The sequence below is a fragment of the Schistocerca nitens genome, chromosome 7 (assembly GCF_023898315.1).
Source record: "Schistocerca nitens isolate TAMUIC-IGC-003100 chromosome 7, iqSchNite1.1, whole genome shotgun sequence".
In the NCBI taxonomy this organism is placed as follows: Eukaryota; Metazoa; Arthropoda; class Insecta; order Orthoptera; family Acrididae; genus Schistocerca; species Schistocerca nitens.
The window spans coordinates 355,973,012-355,996,209 of NC_064620.1; the positions used below are offsets into that span (position 1 = coordinate 355,973,012).

At 41.2% G+C, this 23,198-nt stretch overlaps 1 protein-coding gene across 1 annotated transcript; it reads left to right on the plus strand.

Moving 5' to 3' along the window:
* The first annotated feature begins 287 nt into the window (after nucleotides 1-287).
* LOC126194918 (39S ribosomal protein L43, mitochondrial) lies at nucleotides 288-22,983 on the plus strand. Its single transcript, XM_049933293.1, has 4 exons — nucleotides 288-628; nucleotides 704-810; nucleotides 893-1,095; nucleotides 22,551-22,983. The coding sequence occupies exons 1-4, from the start codon at nucleotides 492-494 to the stop codon at nucleotides 22,674-22,676; spliced, it is 573 nt and encodes a 190-aa protein (XP_049789250.1). The 5' UTR covers nucleotides 288-491; the 3' UTR covers nucleotides 22,677-22,983.
* Nucleotides 22,984-23,198: the final 215 nt, after the last annotated feature.

Below are 23,198 nucleotides of genomic sequence, written 5' to 3' on the forward strand. Positions count from 1 at the left end.
ATCCCTGTTTCGATACAATTAGTCCGTTCCAGGCACAGGTGGACTGAAACAGCCTTACTTTGAAACAACGATACAGTTTCTGTGTCTGGCTCGAGATCGAATCTGGTCCGAGACAGGGGCCGAATGAAACACCACTGTTTCGAAATAGTGTACCACAACCGTCCCGAAACACTGAAACAGTTCCACGTATCGATACACTGTATCGAAACATAGAAACAGTGGCCAAGTCTACCTTGCAGGCATACATGTCGACTGTATGGTCGACACCGTTCGACTTAAATAGTTCTCGGTCTCCGAAAAATCGATTCGATCATAGCACAACATCCAAGGCCCAAGCACAACAAATCGGGTATGCGGGTATGGAAAGGGGCATGAAGAGTAAGAGGTTGAGTTGTGTTTGTTTACAGCATTCTGTGGGAGGCAGTGTTTGATACGAACAGGTTACAGTACACAGAAGGAAGAATCAGTGTGTGTAATAGTTGTTTCATATCATGTCGAACTCTCATTTATTTTTGCCTTCGGGTTTTCCGAGAGCACCATTAGGAAATGGTTTGGGCAGATACATTTGTCAGTTGCAACGAATAACTATAAAATTTTGCAAAAACCATGGAGCAAGTAGAGGCGTCAGGTAAGTTATAAGGTAGTACTCTAGAAACCAATGTTTTTATTACGCTTCTTACCATTGCTTTTTGAAATCTTTTAGGGAATTCATTGAATGCGACCTGATTGATTTTGCACGTAAGAACCCTCAAACCGTAGTGTACGTAAAGCCCCGTCGACATCGATCACCTGTCATCAAGGCGGAATACCGTACGTTTTTCATTTTGCAACAAAATACTCTTTGTCTTGTTAAAGTTGTCGTTATTTAAGGATTTAAAGATTTTTGTTTCAGTGAACGGAGAAAATCATCACATGAGTGTTCATAACTTTACATTAGATGAGATTCGCAAGTGGATATCGGTTTTATGCACGCAGAACCAAGGGTCATTCGTACGTTATCGCAAAATGTGGCACACAGATCATCCTTCCATACAAGGTGTGTGGAACCCTTTCACTCACAGGCAGCCAGAACTGAATAAATCCACGTTCCCACAGGTGAGATAAAACGCCAAATACAAATTTGCATAATGAGAGAGCTTTTTTGATATAGTTCTAGTTGACAGTAACAGAAATTGTATAATAATGTGTGGCCGCTAGCAACCAGCAGTCATTTGCACAAGCAGTAGTACTGCAAAGAAATTATGAAGTGTGCTGGGACGAAAATTATTAAGTAATTGTCATTAAATCTAACCTAACATTTGTACATGTGTTGCAGGAAGATGTTTTGCAAAGACGACAGTTTTATTCAGCACTTCTATTTCAGCCTTATGTAGCAAGTCAGGAAAACTTTGAATGTTTAATTTCGTGTTTTGTGACAAGTATATGTTTTTGTTAGCTACACGAGAATGTTGCACAGAAACATTGGGGAGACCTATACATGAAGTAGATCATACATCATATTCCCATGATATAATTCAATGTGTCATTGATTTTATTTGGTTCTACAAGCTTTCAAACTCATTAAGAACATTAGGAGATTTTATTTTTAGTGACCAATTGAATGCAATACAAAACTGTGCTCAAGGGAAGACAGCACTTGTTCATTTTCAAGTGTTATGCAAAGTACAAACCGTGACAAATGTGTGCAGAACAAAGGGTTAAGAGGAAATACGGAAGCGTCCGATCCCGCCCGACTGCTTTGACCCATGACGTCACAAATATGGCGGAAACGACCATAAACCACGATTCCAATATGGCGCATATAAAGTCGGTACGTACACATTATGAGAACGAAAATACATCGAAAAACAAACACACACACTTTCCACAAAAATCCTAATGACACTAATGGGACAAGCGCGGGAAATGGGGTGTTTTTGGGTGGGGGCAAACTAAATATAAACAAATTTAGACACCCACCCCCATACAAACCATACAAAACGACGAAAAAAACCATCATCACAAAACTCCACAAATACCACTAAACACAATATCATCTGCAATCGGACACTTCCCTTGACCTATATAGCTCAACAGCAGCTCCCGATCCCATAAGTTAGGATCAAACAGTTCCCTTGGCCTATATAGCTCAAAAACATCTCTCGATACCAGTATCAACATACACAGCCACACATTGGGATCGAACTCTTCCCTTGACCTGCGCACTGGTAATTTTATCCGTCGTATCCATTCGTGAACATAAACAACAACAGATTAATTTTACTAAAATTACCACACGATGTACAGCGAACAACACTAAATTAACCTTCACACAAATCGTTAACTCACTGAAATGAATTACACTACAAACACAGCCGACACTCGAACAATTCTGGATAATGAGCAAAGGCAAACTGAGCCCATTACACCACACAAACGAAAACCCTGAACATACCACCAGAGAGTACAACAAACCACAACACGACAACATCTACAAACACGCCACACTCACAAACCTAACTCCGTGCCGTCATGACGTCACACACGACAACACCCTTACGTCATGGGTCAAAGCAGACGCATGTGATCGGACGCTTCTGTCAACCCGGGTTAAGACTAAGTGTTTTGGAAGAACCTCTGGCAGTGCAAAACTTGTGGCAAAATAGCACAAAAGTTGCTATGTAGAAAATAAAAGCAAAAACTATACGAGAAGAGTTGGAATGTCAGAAAACATTCCTCGAGTAAAGAAAGGCCTGGAACAGTGTGGAGTTCTTCCAGTGTTCTCAGAGTGAAATGGAATCTGGCCTTTCGGATCCTCAGTTTTTCATTTTTTCAGATGAGGTGTGTTTTGTCCCATCAGGGTACGTGAACATGCAGAGCATATGTTGTAGTGCAAAAAACTCTGTCAGTACTTTCAAGCGTCATTGCACAGTCTTAAGATTGGTGTTTGGTGCACAATATCTGGTGTCCGCATTGTAGCAAGATTCTTTCTTGAAATCATTAATGTCAACTGGTGTGTCAAGAATCAATTTAATTCATATGTGGATCAACTCACAGCAGATGAACAACTGTGTGGACATTTTCAACAAGAGAAAGCAACAGTGCTCACCACTTTGACAACTTAGACACAACTGCATGAGGTGTTTAGTGAGGAGAGGACAATCAGCAGAGGCAGTACAATCTTATGGTCACCTTGATCACATGATCGGCCTGGAGATTTTTACCTGTGGGGCCAATTGAAGGGTCAGGTGTACTCAAATAATCTGCACATGCTGGAAGAGCTACAGCAGCACATTGAAAATGTTACTGTTACTGTTACTGTCCCTCGGGCAAAGCTACTCTTCTTATTACCCAGGTTGATAAATTGAGCACAGTGTTGCATCAGTGTCAACAATGGACTTTCCCAGTGTCTACTGTGATGTTCATAAAGTGTTAGTCCCACATCAGTCTTGTTATAAATATTTTCTGGGCCAATTTTATTTTGGTTTCTTCTACTGTTGGACTCCCTTACAGTGTTAAGGCACTTTTAAACATCATAATCCAAGTCGAACAGAGGGAGAAATAAATGAAATATTGGAAAGTATTGATTATTGGTTCTTGACAACGTTATTAATAGAAGGTTGTCCCAAAGCAAAATGAGTCGTGACTGACTGCCCCAGTGATGTCACTATAGGAGTAAAGCAGGGAAGTGGTTGGCACAGATAGCAATTTGTAAACGCAAATAACTGCTTATAACTGCAATAAATTTTCAGAAAATTGTTTAAGGCAGTTGATAACCTGTTTAGATGTTTTGTATTGGCTGAAATGTGTCACTGCTGTAATTATCATTTTTGTGCTGCTGCTTGCATTTGCAATGTCATATTTAGGAAGCGCACATAAATGAAAAGTTTGTTTCTGATTTACAGTTTTATAATTGCTGATAACAATCGGTATATTTCCTTTGTACAGCATTGCAGATTATCACTGTGGCTTTTTTCCCCCCTCAAAACTTACAAATCATTACATTGAAGTTATTTTATGTAACTAGTCATCTGTCTGAACTGTAAACCCATTGCAATATAGGACTTTGGACATAAACAAATTTTCCAGACTTACTGTAGCAGTAGTTGTTGTAGTAGGCTGTTAAGTGTGTCACTGTAGTTGTTTGCACAATACAATGTGTAGCCAGCCAAGTAGAGGAGCAGTCAGCATCATATTTCACAGTAGATTCCTCTGGTGAAGTTTAAAGAGGAAAGTTAATATCGTGCAGCTCACTTTCACCATGTGTTATTTCCAGTGTTTTTCCCATGTTGGGCAAAATAGCTCCAAATATATGTGGTTTCAAAAATCCTTACCTATTGTCTGCCTCCACTGAAGTTTCATTTGACAGCGGAATATCATCATCGTTGTGCCCCAAGTGTAGCAGCCATTGTCAATGTTTTGTTTCTGTTGGCGAAGGAATTAAGTGGCAGTGATTGATTCCTCATATCTGTGAGGAAAATATTCTTTTGTATAACAGATTTTGTAACAGTGTCATGACTCAGATGTACAATTGCCATACATGACGCTAAGAGACACTTTCTTTAACATGACAAGTACACTAAAACAAGTCACGCTTACTAATCACTGTGCATATTTCATGTGGTTAGTGAAGTGTTTAATTGTGCTCACCAAGATCCAGAATGTGCCTCTTACTGATAGCTATGACAATGTGACATTCCTGACACTGGACATTATTGCAACTATTGCAGTGGACACGTGTTACTCGTTGGTAATGTTCCAAGTATTAAACAGCACAGCTTATTCAATTAGTAATTGCAATGGCTATTGGTTACGTTTGTCATTTGAAGATGTTAATTTAGAATGATGTGTGTTGTGGGATAATAACCATACCTGAAATATTGGAATGTTGATCTTTGCTAATATTTACATTACTCAGCTGTGGACACACAAAATAATAAAGATTATCTTCTATGGAGCAGATAATAGAATTCCACTGTTCAGCATTATCTGTGAATCAAAATTATGGTAGACTGCTTGCTTCCACCCTATAAACAAACAGCATACCATTACAAATAACACATTAGTATGCCATCCTACAACACAATCTTCAACGGAATATTATGTACACTGTTGACTACATTTATTTTGACAGTGAAGGTGACTAGCCTTTCATTGGCTGCAAAACATCTGCAAGCACACCAGGAAAGCATGTGAAACAGTGTAAGCTCAATGTTTCCAGTATTGATAATCCTGAAAGTGGGAAACCAACCTTGTTTCTTAATCCTTGAGTGGGTGCACTGTCTTTCACAACGAGTGGGCGTACCGTGTACTTTGAATATTTGCAAAGAATCACTTTCTTTATGTTACCAAAGTAAACATTGTACGAGCAAAATCGCAGTTTACTTAGTATAATTAGACAACAATAAAACAAACTTACGTAATATGAGCTAAAGCACTGTCTAATTAAGCAATAACAAAATAAACTTTCATTATACCACTCTGTTGCCATGGACAGATGTTACCTGTCAGTAATGACCCAAGTATTAAACAGTGCAGCTGCATCACATTCCTGCCAATCGCTTATTCAATTGGTAATTATCTTGTAGACAACTGCCTAATTGTGGGATTGTGCTGCTAACTCATAAACTGGTAATTTTCTTTCGGATCGTAAATTTTTTTTCTTACCTAGTTCACTGTTTATTTTATATTAGTGCTGCTCACTTGGACATACGACAACACAATTTATCACTGTTAGCTGAAGCGGTAATGAAGGAATTGGTATGGGCTGACAATTGTGGAACAATAATGGAATGGGGCGAAGCAGTTTTATGTGCAGTTGGAGCATTTTATACATAGGTGCACCTGCTCAAGGGTTAAAAACAAATAGCGCTTCCTGGATACAGTACAAAGCCTAACCACTATACAGTTTCTTCTCTGGCCACTTTACTTGTTTCTTTCCACTCAATAAACAGTTTATCTGTGTATAGGAAACTCCTGTTTATCCGAAATCCGCTTTATCCGAACAAATTTTTCTGATTTTCGCGGCTTACATTGATGCTGTCTGATGTATCACGCAGCTTCACTTTTGGCTAGCTAGACTGACACTTGACAAGTTTCAACTTGTCTGCACCTGGAGCCATGATTTCGCTGCTGTTTTTCGGCAGTCACTGCTAATCAGTGCACTAACCCGTGTCAAAAGTATGAGTGTTGTCAATTTGTGCATGTGTTGGTTGAAGTTTTAGCATGTTTCTTGTTCGTATTGCTTGATTTCATGCCATTGCCATCTATTGGAACTCCTTGGAAGTACAGTAGGGACATTATTGCTCTAGGCAGTGGGAAATGCCCTGTTGAAACCAACAGTGGGAGTGTGGCGCCAAACACTTTCCGCCTGTTATTGGTACGTCAAACGAAGCAGAGTCTTTAACAATTTGACAGTGAATGTACAACACACTGTTGTGTTGCTGCGTTGGCTTGGGTAGGACAGGGGAGAGGGGTTAGATGTGTCGAATCTGTAATTCAGTGGCTGCCACAGCCTGGTTTCAAAAGTCAGAAGCTTTACTTAGTGCATCTCAAGGGTTGTCAAGTAGTCCGCTTGTGTGCTTTCGATTCAACGTTTCGTGCTCGTGCTACATGCTTCAAAATGTCCAGAACCAAAAAAGAATCAGTCAAGTATTGGTAAAAAAAAAAAAAAAGCTGAATGTGACTACGGGTGTGAAGCGAAAAAAGAATGTGATCTCATTGGAACAAAAACTTTACGCTTTGCAGAGAATTGATGCTGGTGAGCCACCCACAAAAGTTGCTGCGGATTTGAACATCGGTAGGAGTACGATTACTGATTGGAAGACAAATCATTTAGAAATTGAAAACTTTTGTTCCATCCAAGTGTCAGGCAGTGCAGTGAAGTCTCGAAAAACAGTGAGAAAAGGTGCACATCCTCAGTTGGAAGAGGCCTTATTTTTGTGGCACGAACAAGTAAGAGCCAAAGGTATGCCAGTTTCAGGTCCTCTACTTTGTCAAAAAGTGATGACTTTTTTATGAGCTGGTTGAAGGAAAGGAGAAAGGATTCTTTGGAAGTGATGGCTGGCTGGATCGGTTCAAGAAGCGACATGGTATTCGTGAAATTGCCATCAGCAATTAATCATTATCCGTGGACGAAGCCACTATCGCTGATTTTAAGAAGAAACTGCACACAATCATTGACAAAGGAGGTTATCCTGGCGATCAGCGATCAACTTTATAATTATGATGAAACTGGGTTGCATTACAAAATGTTGGCAACAAAAACCCTTGCCTCTAAACAAGAAAAAAGACATCTGGATATAAATAAAGCAAAGAAAGGGTTACTGCCCTCACATGCAGTAATGCCACTGGCAAACATAAATTGTGCCTTGCTTTAATTGGCAAATCCAAAAAACCAAGAGCATTTAGATTGCATCCAGCTGATAAACCTTTTCCATTTGGGTACGTGAATCAGTCTTAGGGCATGGATAAATGGTGCCATCTTCAAAGAGTGGTTCCAGGCAGAGTTTGTTCCAGCTGTAGGAAAATACATGGAGGAAAATGGACTTCCTCAAAAAGCGCTATTTCTTGTGGACTATGCTCCATCTCACCCAGATGATCTACAAGATGGGATATCAAAGCGTGTTTCTCCCATCAATCGTCACGTCTCTATGTCAACTGATGGACCAAGATGTTCATGAGGCGATGAAAAAAACATTACAGACGCAGGCTGCTGGAATACTTAATCGATGCGATTGATGCTGAAGAAGCTCTTAAAAAAATCGATGTTTTAGGTGTCATTCATTGGATTGATGAAGCTTGGAATCTAACTCTTCCAATTTCTCTCAGTAGGTCTTGGAAAAACTCTTAGATCATAAGGCAGCTCATCAGTGTTGGGAAGAAGAAGGCAACATCGAAGCTGTAGCTGGCATGCCAGAAATAGATGAAAATGACGTAATTGTGGTAAATTTACTGGAGAAGCTACTGGGTTGTGAAGAAGCAAACTTCGAAGATGTTGAAGAGTGGCTGGAAAACGACTTTTTTGATTTGGCTGAGGAAGAAATCGTCCAAATTGTGACCAATAAGGAAGTGTCAGAAAAATATGTCTCTGATGACAAAGCAGAGAAAAAGATTCCTCACACAGTCAGATACGAAGTGGTCCAAATCGCTCTGGAGCACATCAGCCAGCAGGAGGAGGCGACTTTATCGAAATGTTTCCAGCGTTGGAGATATATTACTGCAACAAAAGTTTCTCAAGCCAAAAAAACAAAAAACCATTACGAACTTTTTTACCAAAAAATAAATTCTAATGAAGCGTCCTAGAACTTCAAGGACCATACGTTAGTTTTTTGTTTTTTTACTTTAAAGGTCTTCTAGACAAACTTTTCATTCCATTGAGTAAGCTGTAGATTTGTTTCATAATTTTGTACAGTAGTTTATTTTTCACTCAAAAGAGTAGGTAATAAAATTAAAACTCCTGTTTTTTCCATGCTGCCATATAAGGTGGATTTTTTCTACAAGGACACAAAATAAACTAGCTTTGTTGTTCAGCATTTAAAAACTTTCGAGTTTTCAATCATACTTTGGCGCCCTTTTAACACGCCGACACAATTGTTTTCAGTCAAAAACTTTCAGGCTTATTCACAACCATATCAATAACATTCTACCATACCCTACACACAATTTACGATCATATTTCGCCGTTTTGACCCAATTCTGGGTGTTTCACGTGTAAAAATTGGGACTTGGTTTATGCGAAATTTTCATTATCTGATACGGCAGCCGTCCTGATCATTTCGCATAAACGGGAGTTTACTATATCTCGAAAATAGTTTGCTTAAAATTTCAATCGCTCTCTCCTGCTCTTGCTTCTTTCAACACAATACTTTACTTTAATTTTTATGTACTTTTCACTGTACCTCACAGCTAGTCTGTGATTTCTTTATTCTGATTCTTCTGTGCAATTGACCGTCCTCTGTAGCTCATTGCACTTGGTAGAGCACTTGCCCGTGAAAGGCAAAGGTCCCGAGTTCAAGTCTCGGTCCGGCACACAGTTTTAATCTGCCAGGAAGTTTCATATCAGCACACACTCCGCTGTAGAGTGAAAATTTCATTCTAGAAATAGATTGTCTCTTCTCCCAGTGGGACAAATGTCTTAATGCATTTGGTTATTATTCTTGAATGGAACCACTCCATGATCCCATTTTGGCTGGTGTTATTTTACATTTGACTGCCCCTTGTGCATGGCGATTAAGAGCAGTCCTTTGCACATTCCTGGGGCATGGCTGATGATACCCTTGTTCTGAAGAACAGTTGCCGTCAAGGACAATGTTCTGGATTCCATTACCTAAGAAGTCTTCAAGTCACTCATATCTTGGCACTTATTCCATATGCTTGTACCTATGTTAACAGTCTGCAGTGGGGCACCATGTCAAACACTTCCTGGAAATCTGGAATCTGCCTGTTGCCCTTCATCCATGGTGTGCAGGATGCCATGTGAGAAAATGACAAGCTATTTTGCATGAGCAGTGCTTTCTACAGCCATACTAATTTGTTCATAGAAGCTTTTCTGTCTCAAGGAAATTTATTATATCTAAACTGAGAATATGTTCAAGAATTCTGCAGCAAATGGATGTTAAGGATATTGATCTGTAATTATGCAAATCCGTTCTTTCACTCTTCATATATACAGGAGTTACTTAGGCTTATTTACAGTTTCTTTGGACTTTGTGCTAGGTGAGACAAATTCACGTTAAGTAAACAGCCAGTGCCACAGTGTACTTCTTTTAAGACCCAACTAATATTCCATCTGCATCTGTTGACTTTTATTTTCAACTCTTTCAGTTGCTTCTCTACTCCAGGAAGACATTTTACTATATCGCCTATTTGGCGGTCTGTGCTACAGTCAAGTGATGGTATGTTTGGATGATCCTACTAATTCTTGCCTGTCGACACTGGCACATTCTTTTTTGAACCAAGAGTGCAACAATCTCTGCTTCCTCATCATTTTCCGAATTTTATTATTGGAAACCATTGTCGGTCTGTTTATACCATTTTATTTGGCACATATTACCCACGGCATGTTTACAATCATTTTAAAGTGTGTCTAAGTAGGGTGCTAACGACTACTTATCTGCTCTTTATAACATAAAACTCTCCTAGCCTTCTTGATGAATTTATTAACTTTAGTAACCATCATTACTTTGATGACATCTTGATCTGTAATCCCTCTCTCTATACTGACACTGTCATGCCATTTGGATAATTTTGTGAGGTAGTTCCAGAAATAAACATAAAGTATTCATTGTACAGAAATTAGCTGTTACGATACCTTGGGTCCATCCTCAAACTTCATGTAGGCAATTATTTAAAAAATTAGGCCTACCACCAACAGACCACGATACATTTGCTCATTTTTTAAGTTTTTGAGAAGATTATTTCACAGTTTGAAAATAGTAGTATTCATAAATATAACACTAGAAACAAAGATAGCTAGCTACCACTATCCAACTCTTGACCATACTAGGGGGAAAAAAATATGCATCCATAAAAAGAACCACCTTTGTGAATTAAAAGTCCTGGCAGATAATGGAAGTTTTAAAAACAAATTTAAGTTCTGCTTTTAACTGCTTCTACTCAATACATAGTATATCCAGAATGAATTTTCTCCTTGCAGGGGAGTGTGCACAAGTTTTAAATTTCCTAACTGTTTAAAACAGTGTGCCAGACTGGGACTCAAACCAGCACACTGTTTTCATCTGCCGGGAAGTTTTAGATAGTTTCTGTTTGTTTTTGGGTTTCATTTATCATATTTTGCTATAGAGTCAGATTAAAGAAAGAATCCAGTTATGTAACTATCAAGCATGTAGCCCCATTTTTACAGAGAGAATGTATCATATTTGTAAAATTACAATCAATTTTAGTAGCCACAGAATATGTAAAATTATGAAGCAAACTTCAAAGAATCTTAACTGGGTAGTCTACCATCTCTGATGTATTTTGGGATAATGGCTGTGTTGTGAAACACTGTGAATTAGAAGTAGAGCTGTAGCATACGAATTGTAATGTAACAACTGCATATAATAATTTGACTGGACTGATAAAAAATCTACTCACCAAGTGGCGGCAGAACACACATGTAACAGAAGGTTGTAATTAGGCAAGCTTTCGGAGCCAGTGGCTCCTTCTGGCAGAGGGGTTGAAGGGGAAAGAAGAGGGGTGAAAGAAAAGGACTGGAGAAGTCTAGGAAAAGGGATAAATTTTGGGAAAGCATCCTCAAACTGCAGGCCAGAAGAGACTTACCACATGGGATGAGAAGGAAAGACTGATAGTAGGGGACTGCATTGGATGAGATTTGAAAACATGAGAGCTTAAAGATGGTAGACAATGTAATAAGCGGGACAGAGATTACTGATTAAACATCATGCATAAATTAATAAGAATGAAAAGGAAAGTGCATTGTACGTAACAGAGATGGGAGGGGGAGGTGAAAAATAGACAGGTAAGACAATGAAAGAGCACAAAACTAAAACGGAGTGAAGAAAAGAGTAGCTGATGTGAACAAATGCTGAGATGGAAGAAATTAACATAAATTAAGGCCAGCTGTGTGGCAAGAACCAAGAACATGTTGTAGTGCTAGTTCCCACCCGCTGAGTTCTGAGAAACTGGTGTCTGGGGAAGGCATCCAGATGGCACTATGATGAAACAGGCACTGAGGTCACAATTGTCATGTTGTAGGGCATGCTCTGCAACAGGATACTGTGTGTTGCCACAATGCACCCATTGCATATGCCCATCAATTCTAATTGGTAATTTGTTGGTAGTCATGCCAATGTAAAATGTTGAACACTGTTTACATAACAGCTGGTATATGATGTGTCGTACACCCATTCATCCAAAAGAAGGGAGAGGCAAGTCCTCCTGGTAATAAGAATACTTTGGGCTGCAGTAACAGGTCTCATGGAGTCATGAATAACCATGAGTTTCTGGTGATAAAGAGGAAGGAAGGGGACATTTGAAATAGCATCCCCCTTTTATATCCATAAGGATTTGGAAGGCCTTTCTGGAACATTGTTAATCGAAACTAACAGGTCAAAGCAGGTAGACCTTCTTAAAAAATCGCAGAAACTGGGCCACTATAATGTCATTGTTGAGATGCACACCTCTCTCAACTCCAGTAAGGGCATTGTCACATGCTGAGATATCATGGATATGAACATAGCAGATCTGAAGCAAGAATGGGCATTCCAGGGAATAGTCGATGTGGAGCGATGAAACTTTTGTTGTCAAATTCAATTCTCCAACACTGCCTGAATATCTTATGGTGGGGTTTCTTCAATTTAATGTTCGGCCTTACATTCCAAACCCTATACAGTGCTATAAATGCCAGCGTTAAAGCCACACAACCACGAGCTGTAGAGGTGAAGCGATCTGCGGGAACTGCCGAAAAGCCACTCATGACGCTGGGACCGACTGCTCGTCCCCAGTGATCTGCATCAACTGATCTGGGAATCACCCAGTCTGGAGCCAAGACTGCACTGTTTCTGCTGAAGAACCCAAAATACAGGAGATAAAAGTGACCAAGCAGATCCCCAATGCCAAACGCAAAAAAGAAAATAAGGCTACAAAATCCACTGTCTTTGCTACCTTATATTCTTCCATGGTGCAGAAACCTACTCCCAAGGTGGACGCTTCGACACAGATGACGCATAGTGTGTCTGTATCCACCACAGGCACCTGTTCTTGCACGTGTACATGTCAAGGGAAAAAGAGTAAAGACAAAGCAATCCAGGCAGCTGCAACAGGAAAGCCCAAAAGCAGTTCTACATCTACATTCTACATCTACATTCTATATCTACATTTATACTCCGAAAGCCACCCAACGGTGTGTTGCGGAGGGCACTTTACGTGCCACTGTCATTACCTCCCTTTCCTGTTCCAGTCGCGTATGGTTCGCAGGAAGAACGACTGCCGGAAAGCCTCCGTGCGCGCTCGAATCTCTCTAATTTTACATTCGTGATCTCCTCAGGAGTTATAAGTAGGGGGAAGCAATATATTCAATACTTCATCCAGAAACGCACCCTCTTGAAACCTGGCGAGCAAGCTACACTGCGATGCAGAGCACCTCTCTTGCAGAGTCTGCCACTTGAGTTTGCTAAACATCTCCGTAACGCTATCACACTTACCAAATAACCCTGTGACGAAACGTGCCACTCTTCTTTGTATCTTCTCTATCTCCTCTGTCAACCCGACCCGGTATGGGTCCCACATTGATGAGCAATACTCAAGTATAGGTCGAATGAGTGTTTTGTAAGCCACCTCCTTTGTTGATGGACTACATTTTCTAAGGACTCTCCCAATGAATCTCAACCTGGCACCCGCCTTACCAACAGTTAACTTTATATGATCATTCCACTTCAAATCGTTCCGCACGCATACTCCCAGATATTTTACAGAAGTAACTGCTACTAGTGTTTGTTCTGCTATCATATAATCATACAATAAAGGATCCTTCTTTCTATGTATTCGCAATACATTACATTTGTCATTGTTAAGGGTCAGTTGCCACTCCCTGCACCGAGTGCCTATCTGCTGCAAATCTTCCTGCATTTCGCTGCAATTTTCTAATGCTGCAACTTCTCTGTATACTACAGCATCATCCGTGAAAAGCTGCATGGAACTTCTGACACTATCTACTGGGTCATTTATATATATTGTGAAAAGCAATGGGCCCATAACACTCCCCTGTGGCACGCCAGAGGTTATTTTAACGTCTGAAGATGTCTCTCCATTGAGAACAACAAGCTGTGCTCTGTTTGTTAAAAACTCTTCAATCCAGCCACACAGCTGGTCTGATATTCCGTAGGCTCTTACTTTGTTTATCAGGCAACAGTGCGGAACTGTATCGAACGCCTTCCGGAAGTCAAGGAAAATGGCATCTACCCGGGAGCCTGTATCTAATATTTTCTGGGTCTCATGAACAAATAAAGCGAGTTGGGTCTCACACGATCGCTGTTTCCGGAATCCATGTTGATTCCTACAGAGTAGATTCTGGGTTTCCAGAAATGACATGATACGCAAGCAAAAAACATGTTCTAAAATTCTACAACAGATCGATGTCAAAGATATAGGTCTATAGTTTTGTGCATCTGCTCGACGACCCTTCTTGAAGACTGGGACTACCTAAGCTCTTTTCCAATCATCTGGAACCTTCCATTCCTCTAGAGACTTGCGGTACACAGCTATTAGAAGGGGGGCAAGTTCTTTCGCATACTCTGGTATCACGTCAGGTCCAGTGGACTTTCCTCTGTGGAGTGATTTCAGTTGCTTTTCTATTCCTTGGACACTTATTTCGATGTCAGCCATTTTTTCATTTGTGCGAGGATTTAGAGAAGGAACTGCAGTGCGGTCTTCCTCTGTGAAACAGCTTTGGAAAAAGGTGTTTAGTATTTCAGCTTTACGCGTGTCATCCTCTGTTTCAATGCCATCATCATCCCAGAGTGTCTGGATATGCTGTTTTGAGCCACTTACTGATTTATCGTAAGACCAGAACTTCGTAGGATTTTCTGTCAAGTCAGTACATAGAATTTTACTTTCGAATTCACTGAATGCTTCACGCATAGCCCTCCTTATGCTAACTTTGACATTGTTTAGCTTCTGTTTGTCTGAGAGGCTTTGGCTGTGTTTAAACTTGGAGTGAAGCTCTCTTTGCTTCACAGTAGTTTCCTAACTTTGTTGTTGGACCACGGTGGGCTTTTCCCGTCCCTCACAGTTTTACTCGGCACGTACCTGTCTAAAACGCATCTTACGATTGCCTCGAACTTTTTCCATAAGCACTCAACATTGTTAGTGTCGGAACAGAAATTTTCGTTTTGATCTGTTAGGTAGTCTGAAATCTGCCTTCTATTACTCTTGCTAAACAGATAAACCTTCGTCCCTTTTTTATATCCAAAAGTTCGTGTCTGTTTGTTATTGGTAGGTCCAAGATGTTATCTCCACGAGTCGGTTCTCTGTTTAATTGCGTGAGGTAATTTTCGGATAGTGCACTCAGTATAATGTCACTCAATGCTCTGACCCTACCACCCATCCTAAACATCTGAGTGGCCCAGTCTATATCTGGTAAATTGAAATCTCCACCTAAGACTATAACATGCTGAGAAAATTTATGTGAAATGTATTCCAGATGTTCTCTCAGTTGTTCTGCCACTAATGCTGCTGAGTAGGGAGGTCGGTAAAAGGAGCCAATTATTAACATAGCTCGGTTGTTGAGTGTAACCTCCACCCATAATAATTCACAGGAACTATCCAATTCTACTTCACTACAGGATAAACTACTACTAACAGCGACAAACACACCACCACCGGTTGCGTGAAATCTATCCTTTCTAAACACCGTATGTGCCTTTGTAAAAATTTTGGCAGAATTTATCTCTGGCTTCAGCCAGCTTTCCGTACCTATAACGATTTCAGCTTCGGTGCTTTCTATCAGCGCTTGAAGTTCCAGTACTCTACCAATGCAGCTTCGACAGTTTACTATTACAATACCAATTGCTGCTTCGTCCCTGCATGTCCTGACTTTGTCCCACACCCTTTGAGGCTGTTGCCCTTTCTGTACTTGCCCGAGGCCATCTAACCTAAAAAACCACCCAGTCCACGCCACACAACCCCTGCTACCCGTGTAGCCACCTGCTGTGTGTAGTGGACTCCTGACCTATCCAGCAGAACCTGAAACCCCACCACCCCATGGCGCAAGTCGAGGAATCTGCAGTCCACACGGTCGCAGAACCGTCTCAGCCTCTGATTCAGACCCTCCACTCGGCTCTGTACCAAAGGTCCGCAATCAGTCCTGTCAACGATGCTGCAGATGGTGAGCTCTGCTTTCATCCCGCTAGAGAGACAGGCAGTCTTCACCAAATCAGATAGCTGCCAGAAGCCAGAGAGGATTTCCTCCAATCCATAGCGACACACGTCGTTGGTGCCGACATGAACAACCACCTGCAGATGGGTGCAACCTGTACCCTTCATGGCATCCGGAACCACCCTTTCCACATCTGGAATGACTCCCCTAGGTATGCACACAGAGTGCACATTGGTTTTCTTCCCCTCTTGCTGCCATATCCCTAAGGGGCCCCATTACGCACCTGACATTGGAGCTCCCAACTACCAGTAAGCCCACCCTCTGCGACCACCTGGATCTTGTAGACTGAGGGGCAACCTATGGAACAGGACAAGCAGCCATATCCGGCCGAAGATCAGTATCAGCCGGAGACAGAGCCTGAAACCAGTTCGTCAGACAAACTGGAGAGGCCTTCCATTCAGCCCTCCGGAATGTCTTTGGCCCCCTGCCACACCTCGAGACGACCTCTCACTCTACAGGTGAGGGGTCAGCCTCAATGTGGGCAGTATCCTGGGCAGCCACAGTCTTAGTCCGGTCGGGGGATGCGTGGGACGAGTTGGCCGTCCCCGACAAACCCCCATCCGGACCCCCACAGTGATGCCCATTGGCAACAGCCTCAAGCTGTGTGACCGAAGCCAACACTGCCTGAAGCTGGGAGCGAAGGGATGCCAACTCAGCCCGCATTAAACACAGCAGTCACATTCCCTATCCATGCTAAATACTGTTGTGCAAAGAACATCTGAACTAATCTACAGAGAGCACAAATAATTCGACACAAAATTTAAACGGTTATTAAAATACAAGATTGCCTAGTAAATGCAGTAGTGCTGCTACTTGCGCACTTCTGACACACTGCTTGGCGACAGAAGGAGACTACGTGATTTTACACTATTCAGGTACTAAAATGCGATGCTACAACTCTCAAATACTATAATACGCCCAAACTTTATGAATTAAACAATGCAAGTACCCAAAAACACACAAAGAAATTAAGAATTAAACTATGTAACAAATAAGTGAGCTAAGAGTATACGACTTGCTGCTGGCAGCTGCTTATCCAACGGCGACAGGGAGCATCCAGAAGGTACAAGAAAAGCAGAGTGCCTGTCAACACCCCCTTTCCCCCTCATCCTCGAAGGGACAGGGTGCAGGGACAGTCTCACGACATTCGGGTCAAAAGCTGTCCCGAACGCTGTCAGATGTCATTCTTTTCCGCTTGACGGTGCAAAGATAGGGGTAAATTAAAACCGCATCGATGACATAGCTATCATACTACAGTGGATCATGAATAGGTTCAGAACTCATGTGGAAGAACTGAAACTCCTACCACAGGCACGTCCCTTGTGGTTTTGTTTACAAGAAACACATTTTAAAGATACAGATGTCCCTTTGCTACAGGGATGTATGCTATACCGCAAGGATGACCTATCGGGGAGAAAGGGCCAAGGGAGAGGTGTCACAGTGTTTGTCACTAAAACACACCACTCATCAGTTCTCCCCTTCGCTACTGACCTGCAAGCAGTTGCAGTTCAAATTCATGTATGTTGAAGAATCACTGTTTGCTCACTGTATTTACCTCCGCAAGATGTACTAGACTGAGTTTCTCACGGGTCTTATCGCACAACTCCTGTGACCATTCCTCCTCCTGGGAGGCTTCAATGCGCATCATGTCATGTGGGGCTCAACCAATATTTGCCCTCAGGATCGAGTTTTGGAGGGCCTCATGGTGTCTTACAAGCTGTGCGTCCTCAACATGGATACTCACACACGTTTCTCTACTGCTATTTGGTCATTCTCAGCCAACAACCTCTCTTTCTTTCGCCCCCCCCCCCCCCCCACCATTTCTGTTCAGTGGGAGGTCATTGACGACCTTCATCCCAGTGACTACTTCCCAAGCTGCCTTCACCTTTTAAATGGCTCACCACTTGAAGTTAAGCCCCCAAAATGGATGGTCAGCAGGGCTAACTGGACGCGTTTCAGCCAGCTGGCTGTGTTCGAACGCTGCGACAGCGTCCAAGGATGGGTGGACCACACCACACAAATGATCCATCATGCTGCTGACTTCTTCATCCCCCAGTCCTCAGGTCATCTTAGGAGGCAACCAGTACCTTGGGCGACAGATGAGTGCCATTCCGCAATCCGGGAAAGGCATGCGGCTCTTCGACATTTTAAATGCCGACCGACAACAGACAACCCTAGGGCCTTTCAAGTCGCAAGGGCCCTGGCTCGACGCCTCAGTAGGGAGAGTATGAAAAGGTCATGGCAAGCGTTCCCGGACTCCGTCAATCATTCCACTTCTTCTATAAAAGTATGGGAAGCCATCCAGAGGATTTCCGGTAAACACAGCCGTTTACTGATAGCAGCACTGCTGGAACAGGGGTGCCTCCAAACAACACCCAGAGACATTGCTCAGATGCGGGACGAACAATTTGCACTGCCAATGCAAGCCAGGATCTGGTGTTTCGTCGCTATCGTGTGACTGTATTGAGGGAAAAGTTGGACTTCAGGTCCAACAGTTCTGAGGCTTATAACTCCCCTTTCTCCATGTGGGAGCTCAAATCGGCATTGAATGAGATTTGTGACACTGCACTCGGCCATGACCAAATCCGGTATGTCATGCTTTGACACTTGCCAGCGGCATCAAAGGAAATCCTCCTCAAATGTTGTAATATAATATGGCAGACAGGCAACTTCCCCAACTCATGGATGGAGGCAACTCTGATCCTGTGTAGGATCTCAGTAGCAGCACAATAGCAGAGTCTGCATACGAACAAGTATGTTTGCCTCAAATGCCAAGGCTGTATGGGAGGGGAAGTTTGACATGGAAAGGATGGCAACTGTCAAAATGTAAGTACTGCTGTTTGTTGGTAGTGGACCGAAGTGTCTAGCTGGCCTTCAGTGAGGAAATTGGGAGAAGGTATTCAGAGATTCCAGGAATTTTAACAGGTCAGTTTCACCATGAGTCCATATGATAAAGATGTCATCAATGTACCTAAACGAAACCAGGGGCTGAAGATGTATGGATCCCAGGAAAGCCTTCTCCAAGTGACCCATGAAAAGGTTGGCATAGGAAGTAGTCATCCTGGTTCCCCTGATCTGTTTGTAAGTCTGCCCCCCAAAGGTGAAGTAGTTGTTGGTAAGGCCGGTATTACACTATCAAATTTCTTTGTAAAAGATGTGATCAAATATTCCGTCAAATATATTTGACAAAGATCTTTGACGTAGCGCTAGAAGGTGTGTTACACTGTCATCATATTTTTCGTCAAAGTTCAAGATGGCTGACAATAGCAACTTGTTATTAACTGCAGCAGTTTCATGTACCACAGTTGCACTGTGTGCACATGCGGAAGAGAAGCGGGGGGGGGGGGGGGGGCACATACCTGGGTGAAGACTTGGGTTTTATGACACGATAAAAGCATTCAACAAAACTTGTTACGTAAGCTTGTAGTGGAGGACGTCAAGTCATACATCAATTACTTGAGAATAGATGAGAATACATTTCTGTATGTGCTCAATGAAGTGTATCCTCATATCACAAAGCACAATATTCACTTAAGAACTGCTACATCTGCAGAAGGCAGGCTCACTGTAACACTCCGATTCCTTGCTACAGGAGAGGGTTAGGTTAGATTAGGTTAGGTTAGGTCAGGTCTCCAATCTTCGTAATCTATTTTTGTATTCAGCGTGCCTCACGTTGTAAAGTGCCTCATCAGCTTCATACATCTCTCTTAATTTTGTAGTTGTCGGCAAACACCAATTGTATTTACCGGCAATGTTTATAAAAACACTACAGACGACAGAAGGTGGGTAGAAAGGATGTCATAGGTTTGGAATCAGATGGCACTGACTGAGAAAATGTTTAGCAGTAGTCAGACCATGTACATGGGGATGTTGGTATATAGGGAGGTGGCATCAATGTTGACAAGCAAGGGGTGTGGTGGGAGTGGAACAGGCACAGCTTTCTGACGATCTAGGAAATGGTTGCTATCTTTGACATGGAGGGGAGTCTTTGTACTATGGGTTGCAGGTGCTGATAAACTAAAGCAGATATATGTTCAGTGGATGCTTTGAAGCCAGAAACTGCAGGATGGCCAGTATGAATGGATTTCTGGATCTTAGGAAGAAGGTAAAAGGTAGGGGTGTGTGGTTTGTATGGGGTGAGAAGTTATATGGATTGAGGTCCTTTGTCTGTTGGTAGGTTAATGATGAAGTCATCAGTTTTTAGGGCATGTAGAGCCTGCAGTTCTGCAGAGGACAGGTTAGGATCATGTTGTAGGGACCACGGGAAGAGTTATGAAGTAATGCTGGATGTGAGGAATTCTTTGAAGGCTTATAAGGGATGATTTTGAGGTAGTGGTGGTGGATCAAGTTGGGATTATGGTCTGAACTGTTCAAGGCAGGGTTCAACATCAGGTTTGTTGTTGGAAAGGTTTTGGGATTGGGTTGCAAAGTGATATTTCCAGTTGATTTACATGTGAAGGAAAGTAGGTCCTTCACCAAAGCAGCAAGATCAAATGCAGGTTTAGGGTTGAGAGTGAGACCCTTAGATAATACAGATAATTCAGAAGAGTAGAGTGCTTTATATGAGAGGTTAAGAACACTGTACTGTTGTGACTGGTTCATGTGAGTATGGGCTATTCTGGGTCTGGGAGGCAGTGGTGGATGTTGTGGGATGTTAAGGAGGTTGGCCAAGCTCGGTTTGTTCCCCTTCAACCCTCCTGTCTGAAGAAGGAGCCATTGGCTCTGAAAACTTACCTAATTACAACCTTCTTTTGTGTACATGTTCTGCCATTGCTTGGCGAGTAGATTTTTTTATGTATCCAGTTAAATTATTTTGTCAAAAATTGGTGTTTTTGTTGTTAAATACATTTAATAGATGTATGAAGCACTACAATATGGAACATATCTTTTGTGAGTATAATTATTGTCACAGTATTGTTTGACATGCAAAAGCCATCAGTTTGATTACTGTGGAAAACTAAATAAAAAAATGTAGTTTTGTTGTGTATTCTGTTGTTATGATAGTTGTTACAGTAGTTTGCAGAAGCTGAAACAAGCATTTAATCAATGCGAGTATATAAAGAAAATTACATTGTTGAGCAGATATTAAAGCAGTCTATCTTAGTGATACATTACTTAAAGATAAGTTGCTGATATACCTCTCGTATTTCATTGTTAACTTTGTGATGTTTGGGGTGATTATATGATTCTGGTGCCTCTTGCACTGCCAGAGTGTTAACAAATATACTTTGGCTATCTCCTTTTTCCAACTAATTGGATGGACTTACAGTAACAAACGTTTGTTTGAATTACACACACTTTGTCATCCTTTGTTACAGTAACAGGTTTTTAAGGCCTACAGCAGAAAAACAAAGAAATAGCCACTCTACAAAAGGATGAAAAACACCTTACTTAAAAAAAATAACACACTGCAAAAAGCATAATAAAAAAGGAGATCAGTCAATTACAACAGAGGAGATATCTACTGCAGATAGTAGTCCATTGTTGCCAGTCCGTAGCTTCTTCTCCCACCGCTGTTGGCTCCACTTTTTTAAGGGTAGTTAATATGTTGTCCTTCCCTCACGCCCTTGGACTTCCCCTTGTATGTTTTTGTTTTCCAGCAGGTTGAGAGTGGAGGACTCGGTACAGGAGGGATCTATCAGCTCGAAGGATGTGACCAAACTACTGTTGTCTCTTGTGTCCTAATATTCTGCCAATGTGTGACTTTCCAAACCACTGGTACAGCTCTTCTGTCGTTCTTCATTCCCATTTACCTTCCAGGATATTTAGACAGTGTTGCTGATCCACCTAAGTTTCATAAGTATATAAAATTACCAGCAGTAATAGTGTCATGTATGGCTGGATCTTATTCTTCTGTGATATCAGTCATGACTTGAATAAATTGTTCAGACTAAAAAACATGTGATTAGCACTTATTATTTGTTGATGCACTTCTTTCGTTGCTTCACTTTTATAGTACTTGAATTCTTGAACTCAAATTTCACACACTTGCAGACATAAATTTAAATCATTTTCCCCTTTTGTTCCTTCCTCCTCCCTCACACACACAATTTTCTTTTGAACACAGCTGGTTAATATTTTACTGTGTTGGTTGCCCTCATTTTGTCACATTCCCTTTGGTTCATTTTCAGATATACTGACAGATACAGCAGTATATCAGATATAAATATGTTTCACTGCTTCCCACTTCAAACCGTCACTTGCTCAGACGCCGGGGATGTATTTTATCGACATTGGAAAGTATTAAGGCCTACAAAAATCCTGTAGTCTTCCCTAAAAATTTGTCATCCTGACAGTTTAAATGTTATGTAGCATCTTCTTTCTTTTCACCTAGTTGTTTACAGCTCTGAATATTTGTCAGCTTATTTTGTGTTAAGATAATGACTTACCTTCAGATAACATTACAGTAAGATTACTGAAAATGTGTATGTTTGAGGTTGGGACTCAATTCCTTATTTAACGTGGAACATACATTTTTTAGTATGACTTAATTTGTTCTATATTTGACATATGTCTTCTTTAACTTTGTGGCGTCATCTAATTGGTTGGTATCTTAAAAAGATGCAGATTTCATACTAATTCAATGATTTAATACTGACTGAACAGGTTGTGAAACAAAATTACACTTTCATTGTTAATATACTTATTTTAAAATAATTTTTCTTTTCTGCAGGAAGAATTGTCAAGTCCACAGAATTTACCACCCACTGCTACTGATTTGTTACTGGAGATGTTCAAAAAACAGAAGCTGTCAGAGGAAGACTCTAGAGCTGTCTTAGAAGAGAAACATGCTGAGTGAAGTTGCATCTAGAACGGGAGACTAGTCAGTGTTGTAGTAAAATAGTGCAGAAAGAGAAGAGCCTGAGAATTTATAAAGTAGCTACTACTGTTGATTTTGTGAGCAGTAGTACCTTAATACTTACTAGCATTTGGTCAGAGAAATCAGCCATGCGTCTGCAATCATTACTTGAACCAGAATTAAAATTATGCAAGATGTGATTTACTTCTGCAATTCATGCGTCTTGATACAAGAAATTGTGTTTCTATGCTACAAGACGCTGTAAAGACATTGTTTTGATCTATTTGGCAATAAAAGTGTTATTTTAGGTTGCTGTTCTTCAATTACCAGTTTAAATAGGTGATGAGAATAACAGTCGTGACAATTAAGTCCACGATGAAAGGGGGAGAGGCACTGTAAATGTACTGATCGCTAGGAACATAGTTGAGGAATTTCAGTGGCTTGTAAGCACATAAGACTTTAGTGAACTGTCTTCATGTGAGTTGTTATTTCTTATGTTTACTGTATTCTAGTGCTGCCAGT